The sequence below is a fragment of the Macrobrachium nipponense genome, chromosome 13 (assembly GCF_015104395.2).
Source record: "Macrobrachium nipponense isolate FS-2020 chromosome 13, ASM1510439v2, whole genome shotgun sequence".
Taxonomy (NCBI): Eukaryota; Metazoa; Arthropoda; class Malacostraca; order Decapoda; family Palaemonidae; genus Macrobrachium; species Macrobrachium nipponense.
The window spans coordinates 27,575,171-27,593,299 of NC_087206.1; the positions used below are offsets into that span (position 1 = coordinate 27,575,171).

The 18,129-nt window shown below is 37.6% G+C and overlaps 2 protein-coding genes across 2 annotated transcripts; one reads left to right on the forward strand and one right to left on the reverse strand.

Annotated features, from left to right (window-relative positions):
* Positions 1 to 181: 181 nt before the first annotated feature.
* Positions 182 to 10,488, reverse strand: LOC135225274 (uncharacterized). The gene is made up of 2 exons (XM_064264605.1): positions 10,398 to 10,488; positions 182 to 603 (listed from the first exon to the last, which is right to left on the reverse strand). The coding sequence occupies exons 1-2, from the start codon at positions 10,486 to 10,488 to the stop codon at positions 182 to 184; spliced, it is 513 nt and encodes a 170-aa protein (XP_064120675.1).
* Positions 10,489 to 11,170: 682 nt separating this feature from the next.
* Positions 11,171 to 14,323, forward strand: LOC135225444 (glutamate receptor ionotropic, delta-2-like). Its single transcript, XM_064264768.1, has 5 exons — positions 11,171 to 11,351; positions 11,762 to 11,910; positions 13,021 to 13,110; positions 13,476 to 13,642; positions 13,756 to 14,323. Exons 1-5 carry the CDS (start codon positions 11,192 to 11,194, stop codon positions 13,994 to 13,996), a joined length of 807 nt encoding a protein of 268 aa, XP_064120838.1. The 5' UTR covers positions 11,171 to 11,191; the 3' UTR covers positions 13,997 to 14,323.
* Positions 14,324 to 18,129: the final 3,806 nt, after the last annotated feature.

Sequence of the window (18,129 nt, forward strand, 5' to 3'; positions counted from 1 at the left end):
CTCTCCCAGCGAGAGTTAACGTCAGGCGGAAGAACTTTCACTGGATGGGAGTCAATGGCTGTTCGGCGAGTGAGCGGATAAGCTCTTGGGGTGAGAGACAACGGATTGCAAGGTCCCTCCCTATCACTTCAGTAGGCAGATAAAATCTTGTGACCCATCTCATCTGAAAGAGGAAATCTTACTAACAACACTCAAAGGCTTCTTGGAGCCAGGAGGACAAGCTCTCAGTGTAAGAGCCAACAGCTGTAAGGAGGCAGGAGGAAAAGCTCTCAGTGCAGGAGCCAACAGCTGTAAGGAGGCAGGAGGACAAGCTCTCAGTGTAAAGGCCAATAGCTGTTAGGAGGCAGGAGGACAAGCTCTCAGTGTGAGAGCCAACAGCTGTAAGGAGGCAGGAGGAAAAGCTCTCAGTGTGAGGGCCAACAGCTGTTAGGAGGCAGGAGGACAAGCTCTCAGTGTAAGAGCCAACAGCTGTAAGGAAGCAGGAGGACAAGCTCTCAGTGTGAGAGCCAACAGCTGTTAGGAGGCAGGAGGACAAGCTCTCAGTGTAAGAGCGAACAGCTGTAAGGAGGCAGGAGGACAAGCTCTCAGTGTGAGAGCCAACAGCTGTGAGGAGGCAGGAGGACAAGCTCTCAGTATAAGAGCCAAAAGAGGGATTTCAGAAGGCACATAAAGGGATGCCAGAAGGCACCCAGATGGATACCTGAGGGATAACAGAAGGATACCAGAAGGCTTTTACAGAAGGGAGTTCTGTTGGAATAGTCTAGAACACCGGCTCTGCAGAAAGTCAAGTATGCTATGTCCCTTGGTGAAGACTCTTCTTATAGAAGATCTCTGTCATGCGGGCAAATAGTCGGATATCTAGATCTATTCTTGCAGATGTCTTCCTTCTGGTCATTCTGTTGGAATAATCTAGAAGACCGGCTCTGCAGAAAGTCAAGTATGCTATGTCCCTTGATGAAGACTCTTCTAATAGAAGATCTCTGTCATGTGGGCAAATAGTCGGATATCTAGATCTTATTCTTGCCAGAATGTCTTCCTTCTGGTCATTCTTTGTTGGAATAATAATTAGAAGACCGGCTCTGCAGAAATTCAAGTATGCTTATGTCCCTTTGATGAAGACTCTTCTAATAGAAATCTCTGCATGCGGGCAAATAGGTGGAAGATCCCTTAGATTCTATTCTGCAGAGTTTCCTTTCCCGGGTCATCTGTTGGAATAATCTAGAAGAACCGGCTCTGCAGAAAGTCAAGTTATGCTATGGTGCCTTTGATGAAGACTCTTCTGATAGAAAGAATCTCTGGGTCATGCGGGCAATAGTCGGATATCTAGATCTATTCTTGCAGATTTCTTCCTCTGGTCAATTCGTGTTGGATACTAATCTAGAAGACCGGCTTCCTTGCGAAAGTCAAGGATGCTATGTTGCCCTTGATGAAGACTCTTTCTTGGAATAGAACTTCTCTGTCATTCGGGCAATAAGTCGGAATCCTGGATCTATTTCTTGCAGAAGTCTGTCCTTCTTGACAAATTCTGTTGGAATAATTTCCTAAAGCGCGGCTCTGCAGAAAGGTTCAGTATGCTATGGCCACCCTTGATGAAGGGAAAAAAAAAACTTCTTCTAATAGAAGAATCTCTGTCCCATGCGGGCAAATAGGTCTGGATATCTGAGATCTATTCTTGCCAGGATGTCTTTCCTTCTGGTCATTCTGTTTGGAATAATCTAGAAAAGTACCGGCTCTGCAGAAAGTCAAGTATGCCCATGTCACCCTTGATGAAGACTCTTCAAATAGAGATTGTCAATGCTTCGCATCTCTGTCATTCTGTGGGCACAAATCTAGAAGACCGGCTCTGCAGAAAGTCAAGATGGCTATGTCCCTGATGAAGACTCTTTAATAAGACTCTGTCCATGCGGGATGTCGATATCTAGAATATTCTTGCAGATGTATTCCTTTTTTCTGGTCATTCTGTTGGAATAATCTAGAATAACAACTCTGAAGAAAGTCAAGTATGCTATGGTCCCTTGATGAAGACTCTTCTAATGGAAGATCTCTGTCATGTGGGCAAATAGTCGGATATCTAGATCTATTCTTGCAGAAGTCTTCCTTCTGGTCATTCTGTTGGAATAACCTAGAAGACCGGCTCTGCAGAAAGTCAAGTATGCTATGTCCCTTGATGAAGACTCTTCTAATAGAAGATCTTTGTCAATGTGGGCAAATAGTCGGATATCTAGATCTATTCTTGCAGATGTCTTCCTTCTAGTCATTCTGTTGGAATAATCTAGAAGACCGGCTTTGAAGAAAGTCAAGTATGCTATGTCCCTTGATGAAGACTCTTCTAATAGAAGATCTCTGTCATGTGGGCAAATAGTCGGATATCTAGATCTATTCTTGCAGATGTCTTCCTCCTGGTCATTCTGTTGGAATAATCTACAAGACCGGCTCTGCAGAAAGTCAAGTATGCTATGTCCCTTGATGAAGACTCTTCTAATAGAAGATCTCTGTCATGTGGGCAAATAGTCAGATATCTAGATCTCTTCTTGCGGAAGTCTTCCTTCTGGTCATTCTGTTGGAATAATCTAGAAGACCGGCTCTGCAGAAAGTCAAGTATGCTATGTCCCTTGATGAAGACTCTTCTAATAGAAAATCTCTGTCATGTGGGCAAATAGTCGGATATCTAGATCTATTCTTGCAGATGTCTTCTTTCTGGTCATTATTTTGGAATAAACTAGAAGACCGGCTCTGCAGAAAGTCAAGTATCCTATGTCCCTTGATGAAGACTCTTCTAATAGAAGATCTCTGTCATGCGGGCAAATAGTCGGATATCTAGATCTTTTCTAGCAGAAGTCTTCCTTCTGGTCATTCTGTTAGAATAAACTAGAAGACCGGCTCTGCAGAAAGTCAAGTATGCTATGTCCCTTGATGAAGACTCCCTTTTATAGAGGATCTTTGTCATGTGGACAAATAGTCGGATATCTAGATCTATTCTTGCAGAAGTCTTCCTTCTGGTCATTATTTTGGAATAAGCTAGAAGACCGGCTCTGCAGAAAGTCAAGTATCCTATGTCCCTTGATGAAGACTCTTCTAATAGAAGATCTCTGTCATGTGGGCAAATAGTCAGATATCTAGATCTCTTCTTGCGGAAGTCTTCCTTCTGGTCATTCTGTTGGAATAATCTAGAAGACCGGCTCTGCAGAAAGTCAAGTATGCTATGTCCCTTGATGAAGACTCTGCTAATAGAAGATCTCTGTCATGTGGGCAAATAGTCAGATATCTAGATCTCTTCTTGCGGAAGTCTTCCTTCTGGTCATTCTGTTGGAATAATCTAGAAGACCGGCTCTGCAGAAAGTCAAGTATGCTATGTCCCTTGATGAAGACTCTTCTAATAGAAGATCTCTGTCATGTGGGCAAATAGTCGGATATCTAGATCTATTCTTGCAGATGTCTTTCTTCTGGTCATTCTTTTGGAATAAACTAGAAGACCGGCTCTGCAGAAAGTCAAGTATGCTATGACCCTTGATGAAGACTCTGCTAATAGAAGATCTCTGTCATGTGGGCAAATAGTCGGATATCTAGATCTCTTCTTGCGGAAGTCTTCCTTCTGGTCATTCTGTTGGAATAATCTAGAAGACCGGCTCTGCAGAAAGTCAAGTATCCTATGTCCCTTGATGAAGACTTTCTAATAGAAGATCTCTGTCATGTGGGCAAATAGTCGGATATCTAGATCTATTCTTGTAGAGATCTTCCTTCTGGTCATTCATTTGGAATAAACTAGAAGACCGGCTCTGCAGAAAGTCAAGTATGCTATGTCCCTTGATGAAGACTCCCTTTTATAAAAGATCTTTGTCATGTGGACAAATAGCCGGATATCTAGATCTATTCTTGCAAATGTCTTCCTTCTGGTCATTATTTTGGAATAAGCTAGAAGACCGGCTCTGCAGAAAGTCAAGTATGCTATGTCCCTTGATGAAGACTCTTCTAATAGAAAATCTCTGTCATGTGGGCAAATAGTCGGATATCTTGATCTATTCTTGCAGATGTCTTCTTTCTGGTCATTAGTTTGGAATAAACTAAGAAGACCACGGCTCTGCAGAAAGTCAAGTATCTTATGTCCCTTGATGAAGACTCTTCTAATAGAAGATCTCTGTCATGCGGGCAAATATTCGGATATCTAGAACTTTTCTTGCAGAAGTTTTTCCTTTCTAGTCATTCTGGTTGAAGAATAAACTAGAAGACACCGGATACTGCAGAAAGTTCAAAGTATGCTTAATGTCCCTTTGATGAAGACTCCCTTTTGTATAAAGATCTTATTTGTCCATCATGGGACACAAAATAGTCGGATATCTAAGATCTATTTCTGGCAGATGTCTTGCTTCTGGTCCTTCTGTTGGAATAATCTAGAAGACCGGCTCTGCAGAAGGTCAAGTATGCGATGTTCCTTGATGAAGATTCTTCTAAAAGAAGATCTCTCTCATGCGGGCAAATAGTCGGATATCTAGATATATTCTTGCAGAAGTCTTCCTTCTGGTCATTCTGTTGGAATAACCTAGAAGACCGGCTCTACAGAAAGTCAAGTATGCTATGTCCCTTGATGAAGGCTCTTCTTATAGAAGATCTCTGTCATGTGGGCAAATAGTCGGATATCTAGATCTATTCTTGCAGATGCCTTCCTTTTTGTCATTATGTTGAAATAATCTAGAAGACAATCTCTGCAGAAAGTCAAGTATGCTATGTCCCTTGATGAAGACTCTTTTAATAGAAGATCTCTGTCATGTGGGCAAATAGTCGGATACCTAGATCTATTCTTGCAGATGTCTTCCATCTGGTCATTCAGTTGGAATAATACTGCAAATATTACGGAAAGGACAATCGCAAGTCAAACACCTTCTCGTTCAATTTTAACAGAAGAACTAGGAAATTTAAATGAGTGCGCAGTTGCTGATGTGACGAAACTAGTTCATATTAGTCGAAATAAGAGACGATGGAGAGGTGATCAGGCTAATCATCCACCGATCCCACAAACAATTAATGGATTTCAAATACACGAGAGTTTGGTGTTATCGAGAATGGCTCTATCTTTTTGCAGTATGACAGTGGCATAGACGACGTTAAACGCATTTTAATTTTCGCTGCTAATGACACTCTTCACGATTTGAGACAATGTGCGAATTGGGCAGGAGATGGAACTTTTAAGAGTTGTCCTGTTATATTTTTCCAACTTTATGTCTTGCATATACAAATTAAAAACTTCAGTGCTCCAAGATTGTTTGCCCTCTTACCTGATAAGTCTCAAAATACGTATAACCGGCTTTTCCAAAAAGTGAAAGATTGAGTGAATAACGAGGGGCCAAATGCTATGATAATGGACTTCGAAAAAACTGCACAAAACGCATTTCCAAATACGTTTCCAGAAACAACTATTTCTTTTTGCTTGTTTCATTTAGGACGGAATGTTTACAGACATATTGTAGCTGAAGGTTTCAAAGTACGTTACCACGAAGATGATTTATTTAGTCATAAAATGAGATGTTTTATAGCCCTAGTCTTTTTACCTGTAAATCAGGTTGCTGATGCTTTTGATGAATTGGTTGACGATGATGATATCCCGCAACCTATTGTCTCTTATTTGGAAAATTCATATATAGGACCAGTGAGAGGGAGAGGTGCCAGAATGAAGAGACTTGATCCAAAATTTTCAATAGAATCTTGGAATGTTCTGAACCAATGTTTGAACGGAGAATCGCGTACAATTAATAATTTGGAAGGTTTTCACAGCACATTTATAGCAAGTCTTTCCAGTATCCATCCGAACATATGGAAATTGATTGAAGCCCTTAAAAGTGAAGAGAGTTTGGCAAAAACAAAATTACAAAAGCTTCGAAATGGGGATGAACCAGTCAAAAAGAAAAAGTACAGGGATTGTGACAAGCGTATCACTCATCTAGTACAGAGCTATAATCAAGCAGAAAGAATGCAGTTCCTTAAAGCAATCGCTCTTAATATTAAGTTTTAAAATTTTTTTTTACTTTTAAGTACAAGAAATGTATGGTTTTTACTGTTTTACTTTTATATAGATACGTTTAGCGACAAATGTATGGTTTTTACTATTTTATCTTTATTATATACTTTTAACGACAAACAATGTATGGCTTTTACTATTTTATTTTTATATAGATACTTTTAACGACAAACAATGTATGGTTTTTACTATTTTATTTTTATATACATACTTTTAACGACAAGAAATGTAAAAAGTCCGGAATAAAGATACTCAAAAAGTTTTTTTTAAATAAATAATTTCATTTATGTCTGCCACCCACTTTTTATATTCTTTGTAAATAAGTAAGAAAATAACCAAACTAATCGTTTAAAAATGACAAGCCGGGTACTGAATTGTCCTGGTACCGAATTGTCCTGGTACCGAATTGTCCGGGACCAAATTGTCCGGGACCGAATTGTCCTAGCACCATATATATATATATATATATATATATATATATATATATATATATATATATATTATATATATATATATATATATATATATATATATATATATACATACATATATACATATATATATATATATATATATATATATATATATATATATATATATATACATATATATATATATACATATATATATATATATATATATATATATATATATATATATATATATATATATATATATATATATATATATATATATATATATATGTATATATCCATGCGTCACCAAGTTGCATGGGACTTCTTTATACTCTTAAACAAATACTCTAAGACCATTTACTTTCAAACTTAGTTTGCCTTGTGAATACCTCACACCAAAACATTAAAATATCAGACAACGTAAAGAAAAAATAAATAAATAAATAAATAAAGAAAATGTGACTGGCTTATTCATAAAGCCACACATGGGTTACTTCGCGATCATTTTCAAATTGGCTCTAATAATTTCTGTTCAAAGTAATTCATGTTTGAAATGCTCTTATCGGGAAACAAGGAATGTGCGAAGCGTTCGTTTTGAGAGGGAATTAGACTTTGATATAAAAATGTGGTGATACTGTAAGTATGCAAAGGTTCATTAAATTTCTATCATATTCCTAAGCATTTCCTGACAACATCACATCATTTCCTTATTGGAACTGGTTAAAGTACTTTTCGTCATTTGTTTATTTATCATCTTTTTATTTCTAATTTATGAATCATTATTCATTCATTCACTCTCATTCAAATCACCAAGCCAACAATGAGAGAGCGTTTGCTCAGTTCTCAGAACTTGAAAATGACGAGAATCCTCAGTTAAACAAACTTTCTCCTTCCGCAGATTCGAAGAGATCGGTTGGTGGAAATGGAAGTCCACGAAGACCTCTTCCTCGGCCAAGTACACCTATCTCCTGAGGAAGCCTCTGTACAGACCCGTCAAGGAGGTCTACCGTGACTTCGGAGGCCGGGTCATGCGCTCGGCCGTCATCGACAATACGCCCTTTTTCGCGGTCATTGTAAACCCCGATGGCTCCGTGAAACCCGATTCCGGCATCGATTTCAATGTTCTCAACGCCCTGGGATCCAAATTGAATTTCACGTGAGTGATTTGCCTTTGCGAGAAGACGAACGTCTTGAATAATAATGTTTATTCTTCGTAAGCAGGTGGGACACTAATAATAATAATAATAATAATAATAATAATAATAATAATAATAATAATAATAATAATGTTGAGGATAACTATGAAAATGTTATTTTTATCATATAAATATTCACATAAAAATATGGATGAGTTAATCACAATTTTCAGAATAAAGGAAAAGATATCAAAATTGAGGAAAACGCCTTGCGGAAATAGGCTTCGATATCAACTATTACCATAATTACTTTTGTCAAAATGTAGGTAAAGGCAGTATGCATCACTCCACTAAATCGCAAACACCATATTTTGAAAGTGGGATGGCAAAGCAGGATTGAAATATAGTCCCATTCCCTAATGCGAACATCTGCCTGGAATTTCCAGAAAAGGAACTTCTAGTTTTTATGCAAATCATTTTACTATTTTTGACGGGCATGGAATCCTTCCTCGCATGATTACAAGAAATAAGCTAATTTTTAATGGTTTTAGATCCCTAGGTACCTGTTGCCCCGCCCCCTCCATTTTTTGGCAAAGTGTCGCATATGCATTATTTGAATTTCTTGAGATATCTGCATCAACAGTGATTTTGACATTGACCTGTTTCAGTTAAGTATCAAGTATGTCCCTCTCACCATATATCCCGGATGGTGAGAGAGATAGGTTTGATACTTTGCTGAAACAGGAAGCCACTGATAAAATCACCGTCGGTACAGATAACTAAAATAAATAAAAAAAAAATAGAAAAAATGCAAATTCGACATTTTGCCAAAAAAGGGACGATTGTAACCTCGCATGGAGCTGGAATATTGCCAAAATATTCATAGAAAATGCTATCACCTATATATATGTGCTATCTTTCTTTTCAGGTAGATCTAGTTCCACGTTGGCCGAGTGCATTTCGCGCTCGGCTACCATTCTGGTGGTTCGAAGTTCGATTCTCGGCTTGGCCAACGCAGAACCAGGGGAATTTATTTTTGGTGATAAAAATTCATTTCTCGATACAATGTGGCTCGGATTCCACAATAAGTTGTAGGTCCCGTTACTAGGTAACCAATTGGTTCCTAGTCACGTAAAAATATATCTAATCCTTAGGGCCAGCCCTAGAAGAGCTGTTAATCAGCTCAGTGGTCTGGTAAAACTAAGATATACTTAACTTCAGGTAGCTCTCCGGTACTTTATGTAGTAGATAAAACGTTAAATTCTTCCCTAGATAGTGACCCCCAAGGGTTTTCGGGGGTCGTTATCCAGGACTATTATTTTTTGGGCTGTCATTATTTTTGTGATGATATTTACAGTCTTTTGTTCAAGTTTTTACGGTAATCTCCAACGGGCCTGTACCAAAACACGCCACAATGGTAGATACATACCGGGTTTTAACCCTAGGGGAGTCACTATCTAGGAGAGATCCAAAATTTACACCAATTCACCTGTCCTTCAGGTACCAGTTGGTGATCACGGAGGACGGGCGGTGGGGAGGGGAACAACCCAACGGTTCTTTTACGGGCATGATAGGAAAGGTGCAGAGAGGAGAAGCCCACTTTGCTATTAATGAGATCACCATTACAGGTAAAACGGCCCGAGCAGTTACAACGAATAATGAGTCTATTTGGAAAAAGATAATCAATAGAAACAGAATTTCAGTGTTTGGACGTGAAATACCTATGCTTGCTAGTACGTTATGGCGTAACTGTTCTGTTAGAGTATAATTTTCAAGAAAATATCTCGAACCTCAATAGGAATCTTTATAAGTTTTCTCTAAAAACTAGCATTAAACCTAACCTAAATCTAACCTAACCTAACCTGACCTAGCCTACCCTAACCTTAATGATAATTGAGAACGTTTAATGAAGATAAAAAGGAACTAAATGAGTATATTATATTTGGAATAAAATATACGAAGCTACATCCACCTTTTTTTGCAGGTGTACGTGAAAAGGTCGTAGACTTCACTCTGCCCTATTTCCTCGAATCCACAGCCTTGATATCGCGAGCTCCAGCAGAGAAAAATCAAGCTTTTGCTGTATTCTCACCATTCACCTATCAGGTAACTCGAAATGCGGCATAATGTACCTCTTAAAATTATCCCACCTTAACCTGTCCAGAAAACGATGCAAAGAATATTTAACCTGAATCCTTTTAGGGTGGAATATGACTAGTTTGCATCTTTGTTGATGTTTTAGACTTGGCTGAGTTTGTGGCAGTACGGGCTCTGGCTGTTGGGCAACCCGTAACCTTTTTAAACCGCATTTACGTTGGCGTTCGCGGACGTAAAGATAAGTTAGTGCCCCAAGCCCTACCTTGACAGCCTAATGCCCTATCCACACTAGATGGCACTGCCCGACGGGCAAACGCTGTTCCCATAATCCGTTCCACTATAGTAACTGACCGAGTATGAAGATAGAATGATGCTATTGTCTGGTAACACTGATTCAGAAGCAAGAGAAAATATAAATAGCTGGAAGTGACCAACGGGTTTGCCCGCTAATGTGGACAGGCCATAAAGCTCATAAAATCAAATCAAATTACAGAAAATACGTGAATTACAGTTACTATTACAGGTACTATGCAGATACACAGGCAGCATAACTGACTAATTAGCATTCTTGAATTATTGGACAAAATCTTGTAATCTATTACATTTCTTATTCCCGAGCTCGATATTAATATCTGATACTTTTAATTAACTTATTGTGGATGCGGTCAGATAATGAATTTTAAATTTATTCTGGTCATGCTTTGTCTTCAGATATTCCCAGATGTAACCATCCATCACCTAGCGCTGGATATGCAGTTAATTCTGATAATCTTTGCTTTTCTTCTGTGAGGCTAAATGCAACACTCTTCTCTAGAAGCTTTACTCTCATTGTAACCAAATTGTAGACTTATCTTCCAAGTCCTGCAGTTTAAATCGTTAGAACTTCAAAACTAGTTTGAGTGTTTTTATTTTGTTGAGCCGGCTGATGTAAGTTTTACCTCATAGTTATTTGGCAATTGTCTTATTCACTTTGCTTTCTTTTATAGTTTATCCTGAACTTCTCAGTCTCTTTACCTGTACTGGGCTGCTTTCCTTTTTGGGGCAACCATCCTTGTAGATTTTTTTTCCTTTTTTTTCTTGGAATAGGGTTGCAAATTGCCTTATAATATACAGGAGAAGGAAATACAAAACCTTTAATATTCAGCGAAACACATACACACACACACACACACACATATATATATAATATTATATTATATATATATATTTATATATATATATATATATATATACATAAAATTATTCAGCCGGCAGTAAGCTCTTTGCAGTCAGCGAGGAAGATGAAATTTATGTCTTTCGTGAACAGTGCCATAAAGCATTTATGACAAGCTAAACCTACGTCCTTTTCTTAAGGAATTCCCATCATCACCACAAACCGTAATTCTGAAAATCGATGCCAGCCCCAATCCTAATAAGTTAAAAACTAAAACTAATTTTCTTTATTGACATTATAATCCCAGGTATGGTTGTTGATCGTGGCGGCAACGCTCCTAGCTGGGCCGCTGATAACACTAGCGACGTGGCTACGCAAAATGTACAACAAAATGGATTCGAGTCGAATGTACTCCTTATCAGACCACTGCTTTTCGGTTTACCGTTCGCTGGTTGTCCAGGGCAACGAAATGCGTCTGAGGGGCTGGTGCCAAAAATGTTTATACTTGGGATGGTTCCTCTTCTGTTTCATTATCTATGGTAAAGCAAGTCTGTTCACAATTGACTACATATAGAAACAGATATATTATTAGACTATTTCTGGATTCATAACACCAAAGTAAAATAATAATATTGAAAAAATAAGAAAGTTACCATACTTAAATGTAAGATTATGACGGTAACTTTCTTGATTTCCAAAGCGATTATCAGCCGAGCGAAGAAAACACCGTTAATGTTGTATTAAACAGTTCCCTCAAAGGCTACAAAAACTACAGAGCAATTTTCCATTCTTTCCAATGGTCGTATTCATTTGATCACACATGAGCTAGATCCAAGCAATGTCATGTCTGTCTTAAAAGTCTTTACATTAAAATAAAAAAATAAAAAAATAGACAATACCTTCGATTCACAGTTAGTCTTGGGGTGAAAACCTTTCCTTATTTCAACAGCGCTCTATTCGGGAACTCTCACGGCAGTACTGGCTGTTCCCGCCTTCGAGAAGCCCATCGACTCATTGACGGACCTTCTGGACGCCGTTATCAAGGATGGGTTTAAGCCAGTTGTCGTCCGTGGAACTAGTAATGAGTTCATATTCAGCGTAAGTTTGGCCAGTCAGTGTGTTTTGTGTATTCCACTGCACATCATTCAAGTCAGGCATGACTTATTCAATTTGTTTTTTAAAAAAATCCTGCCCTTGTAACATTATCAAATCCACCAGGTTTCCTGTAGCCACCACGAGTCTCAGCCTTTAACTTGACAATTTTCTTACCTTTATATCACTGCCATTTCTTGTTCATATCAAACACTTAAATGATTCTCAATAAAATGTTCACAGTCCAATCCTTTCTCAGTCTTTAAGGAATAGAAAAAAATGCAATACCTACTTGGGCCAGACTTCATAGCCAGTAATGCTCGGGATAGTTTGAATATTAGCTTCTTGCTTCTGTTTATATGAATGCTTCGCAGGGTGCTAAGTTTATAGATATGCCGCAATAAGTAATAAAACCAAAGTCGTTTTCTATGAAAAAAAAGTCGTAATGCTTCTCATTGCAAAGATAAAGAAAAAAATGACAGTTCGGTGCTTAGTCTATTGCTGACATAATAAGATATGGGACTGAAGCATCCATACTGGAAAGCATTGGCTGAAGATGTCCATCTACCAAACGGAGCATTAACTAATTATGGTCCCTCGTAACCTTTCGCCTTAATCCGGAATTTCGTTTATGCCAAAAGTACTAATTTAGAAAACAAAATTTGTCCATTAAAAAAAATAAAATTTTAACGGAACTGAATCAAATGACTGGCAGTCATTCTAATTTGAGTGCCGTTCACTTGCTAAACACCTAATTACCTATAACAAAGATAAAGAATGTATACTAAAAATGCAAAGCACGAGAGGAAAGATAGACCAGTTACCATTTCCATATTAAAGCATACCAGCAAAAGGCACAGTTGAGACAGACACAGCTAAAAATGCCAGTATTTTCTCCTAGATTTTCTGGTCCTTGAGTCAGCCGTTTATTTAAATTTACCCACTAAGAAATACACAATTCAAAAATAACTTTTACTATGGTCACATATCGACAAAACCAGAAAAATAAAAAATTAAACTTCGGCATCTAAACTTGTTAATCTCAGAATCAGTTCGGTTATCTCTTTTTTTATTAAACCGAAATGGATATTTATCTCCGCAATTTCTTCTGAACAGGATGCTACAAGTGGCATTTACAAACAACTATGGGATGTGTTCGACCCTAAAGATCGCTATGTGTACAGCTGGGATGAAGGAATCGACAAGGTAAGAATACATCAGTGAAACCTTATCTAGTGATAACATGGGAATTAAAAGAAATGTGTGGAAGAAGCGATATTTTGTTATTTTGTCTTTATACGAATGCCAACAAAGAATGTGCGAAATTAAGAATAAAAAAAACCCGTGGTGAAATATAAATAGACTAAAAATGGAGCTGCCTTCTTTTATAAAGTTTTCAAGTATGTGTCCCGAAATGGTTTAATGGTGTGTGTGTGTGTGTGTGTGTGTGTGTGTGTAGCCTATATATATATATATATATATATATATATATATATATATATATATATATATATATATAGATATATATATATATATAAAGTTCGTACCCTGTAGAATATCCCTTTTTTCAGGTAATATCCGGTAAATATGTCTTCGCCAACGCCTATCTTGGAGCAGTGATCCGAGCAAAGAGCAGAGGCCTCCACAAGTATCACTTTGCCAAGAACACTTTCTATCCGCAAAGCTATGGAATGGCATGCGCCAATGGCGCGCCTTACAAGACTCTCTTCGATAGCCTGTATGTAGGCCTACAACAGTTGCGTGTATCACAAAATACTACTGTCATATCAAAATTAATAGATGAAAAAAACTTGTAAAAGGGAGAGAACTTACGAATATTTTCCTTTGCAGGCTCATCCAGATTACATCAGCGGGGCTAGTTCAGAAATGGACAAAAGATGAGGTGAGCAAAGTCAAGAGCGCTGATTCTTCTTCTTCCAGTGGTCCGGGTGCCATCACCCTCGTCCAACTGCAGGCAGCTTTCTTCATACTGTTGATTGGCTATTTCTTAGCAACAATAGCGTTGATAGTAGAGGCAATTATAGGCGTTTGTTCAAAATCCAAAACATCTGCAAAAGAGAATGCCTTATAGAAATTTACATTGTAGCCACTGGTGCATTTTCAAGCCCGTGTCCACTTAAATAACATTTTTATTGCGGAAATGTGCATCGAACATCAGTGTTTTGCACATTTATCGTATCTCCTTTAACATTTCCCAGACAACCATTATATGGAAGTGGTGTATTTTCAAACTTCAGTGTATATAGCCTACTCTTGAGCAATTTAAAAATAACGGGTTTCAAATCCCAACGTGTTAAATAAATGTTGTAGGTAGAATCTGTATCTTTACAGACATGAACGTTCAACAGTACTCTTATAGGTTACCACATTTTTTCTCTATATATCTTGAAAAGATAACGACAAGCAGTAAACTGGGAAATGCCTTAGAGGTAGTGTCCATTGTAGCTATTTATACTGTAATTGTCAAAAATACATGAATTAACTGTCTGCTTAGAAGGATGAAAACTGCTTTCAGTGTTTAGACTTCAAATAACTTCAATCTGAATCTTGATCCATGAGATGAAATACTTTGAATGTGGAAAACGCAGAAAATATTGTGCTGGTCGTTACCAGCGAATGGTTTTGGAAACCTCAAGGTGTCTAACTTAATGTGCAAATTTGTAGACTCTGTGAATGTATATCAAATATGTATCTCCTTTACTATAGTTTCAATCTGAGTCACATGCTATTGGTCGAGAGATACGTGGTTGTTCTCTGAGCAAGAGCCCGTTCTGGCATAAGTTCCGCTTACCGTCAAATAGACAACTACCAGTGCCACTTCATTTATGTCAATCATGACTTATGTACCAAAGAAAAAGAAAACCTGTCTGTGAAGGCTAACCTCCCCTTCACTGGTATAAATATTTTATAAACAAATGGTATCACAGTTATGATTCTGCTTTAACTTTCAACCCAGATTCCGTTGGTATTGTAGTGAACAGCACCATACAGCTGTGGCAATGTAAACATTCGTTATTCTGGATTTCTTTTTATTATGGCAACAACAGTGTTTGGAAATACAACATATCATTCAACACTGAGAGTCTTGTGGATTCTATGGACTATGGTAATTACATCGTGCATTGGTACACAACGCTCTTACTGTAGGTAGTTGATTCACTTCAGGTAGATTCTTGGAGGAACCCTATTCCTACGAGACGTTTGTTTGGCGGCCTCTGATTGGCTGGTAGGCGGCTCGCTTAGAGTCTCACATTTTCGTCTGCAGTTTAAAAATCTAGCAATATATAAGTGAATACTAACCACTAGATTGTATTATATATATTAACCATTTTAGTGCTTGCACTCTTTTAGAGTTCAGCACTGCAGAAATGATATGAGAATATACCAGCCACTCTGGGTTCAAGAGTGCAGACACTACGATGACTATAGTGCGTTTACTTTCTAAGATTGCTGTGGTGTGGCTTGTACAGATATCATACGTGCCAATTTTCATGTTATGGTAATCATATTAGCTTCATGGAGTCTATTGAAATAGTTTTCATTTCTTGAAATGTGGTTTTTTGTTTGGATCAGATATTTTTGAATATATCTTATTTCGTATATTCTTCGTTAAAACCTCGGTTTCATGAATGAAAATGAAGATATGGCATATTATTTCCGCGGCAATGCCAGATCTGAGTTTAGTGGACCTATGATTTTTAAGAGGATTTAAAAGGTCATGGTCAATATCATTAAAGGATACTCGCTCTCGATCACCCACTGTGAAAAGTTTGGACAGCCCAGCCCAAGGGACTCGTAAACGTCTTCACCCACCACCTGAGGCCAAGGAAATAGTCTATAATTTCCTGAAATACTTCATTTTATAAAAACATCATGAAGGTCCTGTAACTGATGTTTCGAAGGCTATCCAGAGAACATCTGAAGCAACCAGGATGGATCCTGGAAGCAACAAAAGTGTCAGAAATGACTATCCGTAGACTTAACAAGGAAGCAAGAGAGACGGGAAATATAGCGGAATCTCCAGTGTTTCGAAAAAGAAATGGGAAATTGAGTCCTGTGACTGACTGGATGATTTTGATGAAAATGTTTCTAAGGGCATAATAGATCGATTGACTTATGAATTTATGTCTCAAGTCCAAACACCAGAGCCAACAAGTCATTCAACGTATATATGATTATAGAAAGAGAAAGAAGGAATAGCTATGTAGAATCGGGAATGAAAAAAAAAAAAAAAGTTAACAGGGAAGAAGCAAACCCTTTCCCTCGACTTCCAAGGTCTAAAGGGAATCCTCCTAAGAAGGATCATATCTGCGAGAAGCATTTAATGGGACTTACATACCCTGGCACCCAAGCGACCTTAAAAAAGTAAACGCCCTTTAGGCATGCTTATTTCATATTTTTTCCCATATAAAGAATTTTTATGTTAATTTTTGCCTTAATTGAAAAATAATCGTAATTTCTTGACATTTTTCTCAAGAAGTTTCAAATGTATATTTAATTTTGATAATGAAACATAAATCGTTTGACACGTGAGACTGAAAAAGCAAGAGAGAGAGAGAGAGAGAGAGAGAGAGAGCAAAGCAAAAGCGTCATCAGATCTGAATACCAGGTCGTGTCCCCTGTGCCTGGTAAGCGGATGCAAGAAGTTGTACTAAAAGTCTTCTCAGAATCCGGATGATTCGCGACATAATAAGACAAATTCTTAATTTTCTCTTCTATATCACTGACATCTAAAATCTGAAAGTACCAGCAAATTCAGGGTAAATTTACTTTATGAAAACAAGTTTTATATCATCTTGATCGTATGAATGATGCAAAATCCGATGATAAGTAAAAAAACACGTATAAAGAATTAAATGCTCCTCTATCTACTTTTACTTGTTGTAATTCCATTGTGTTTATCTGATAATTTCAGGTAATCATGATTTAGTTGTACAATTAATACCAAATCGTTTGGTATGACTGAAACTTTCCCATCTTGTGCAAAACGTAAGATAAATGAAGAAATAAAAACACACTGCAAGTTTTCTAAGCTGCAGACGAAAATATGAGACCGCAAAACAAACGTCTCGTAGGCACAGGGCTCACCCAAGAATCTACCTTAAGTGAATCAACTATAGTGTCGGGGAAACTATGGCTTTATCCATAGGTAGGTAGCTTTGGTTTTATCGACTCATGTTTTGAGGCATGTTTGTCACGTATTTACTTCAAGTTGTTGGTAGATTATGTCATAGTAAGACAATATCAGTACCAATATGTTACCCTATGCCTCATTTTCCTACTTAGCACTTTCAAATCTGTGACGATTTGTGCAACTTGAAAGCTTAGATCACTGATCACATTCCATATTCGAGAAGTTAATGAGAATGGAAAGTTTTGCTTTGAATAAAGATATACAACTTGTAAGAATGAATAAGAATCATCAAGATTTGCTATTGTATAATATGTCACTTTTGAGAAACCCAAAGGTTAGGTAACACCGTTGGGCAAGGCTACCCAAGGCTTAACAAGACTAGATTGGGCAGTTCTTAATAGGGCTAGGATAGCCTCGCTAGTCTAACCCATGCAAGAAGACCACAATAATATTCTCACATTTTAGCCATGTGAAAGCATAGGATTTGTGTATTGACAGTATAATGGTTAGCCTACAAGGGATGGTTATTGCCAATGCTTAAGATAGAAATGAAGCCACTGACTGCAAGGTTAGGCTCAAGATTTCATTGACTTTGTTCAGATTAATCTGATTGAGTCTCAGCAATCATCGGTAATTAGGCGAATAACACCGGTAAGTCTTATTTAACCGCTATGTTTGATGCAGAAACATGGTGAGCTCAAGAGTGTTAAGAATAAGATCAGTTAGTAATTCCTGAAACATTCATATTTTTTACAGTCTCTGTTTTAACTCCAAGGGCTTTAGTTACATATGAAATGAATGACAGATCTCGTTAACCGGGTGATATATAGTATGTTTACTTATCATCAAGATATTAAAACATGCCCATGAATTTATTTAAGTATAGGAAGTCAGTATTGCATTGAAGTATCGCTAGGTAATCCTCTAAAAAAGCTAAAATTAAAAGGGAGTTGTACCCCTTATCCAGCGTAGTTTTTTTTTTTTTTTTTTTTTTTTTTTTTTTTTTTGTGCGAGCAGATAACTTGTAAGCCACCTAGGCTTGACATAGTATCATAGATATATGATAGTCC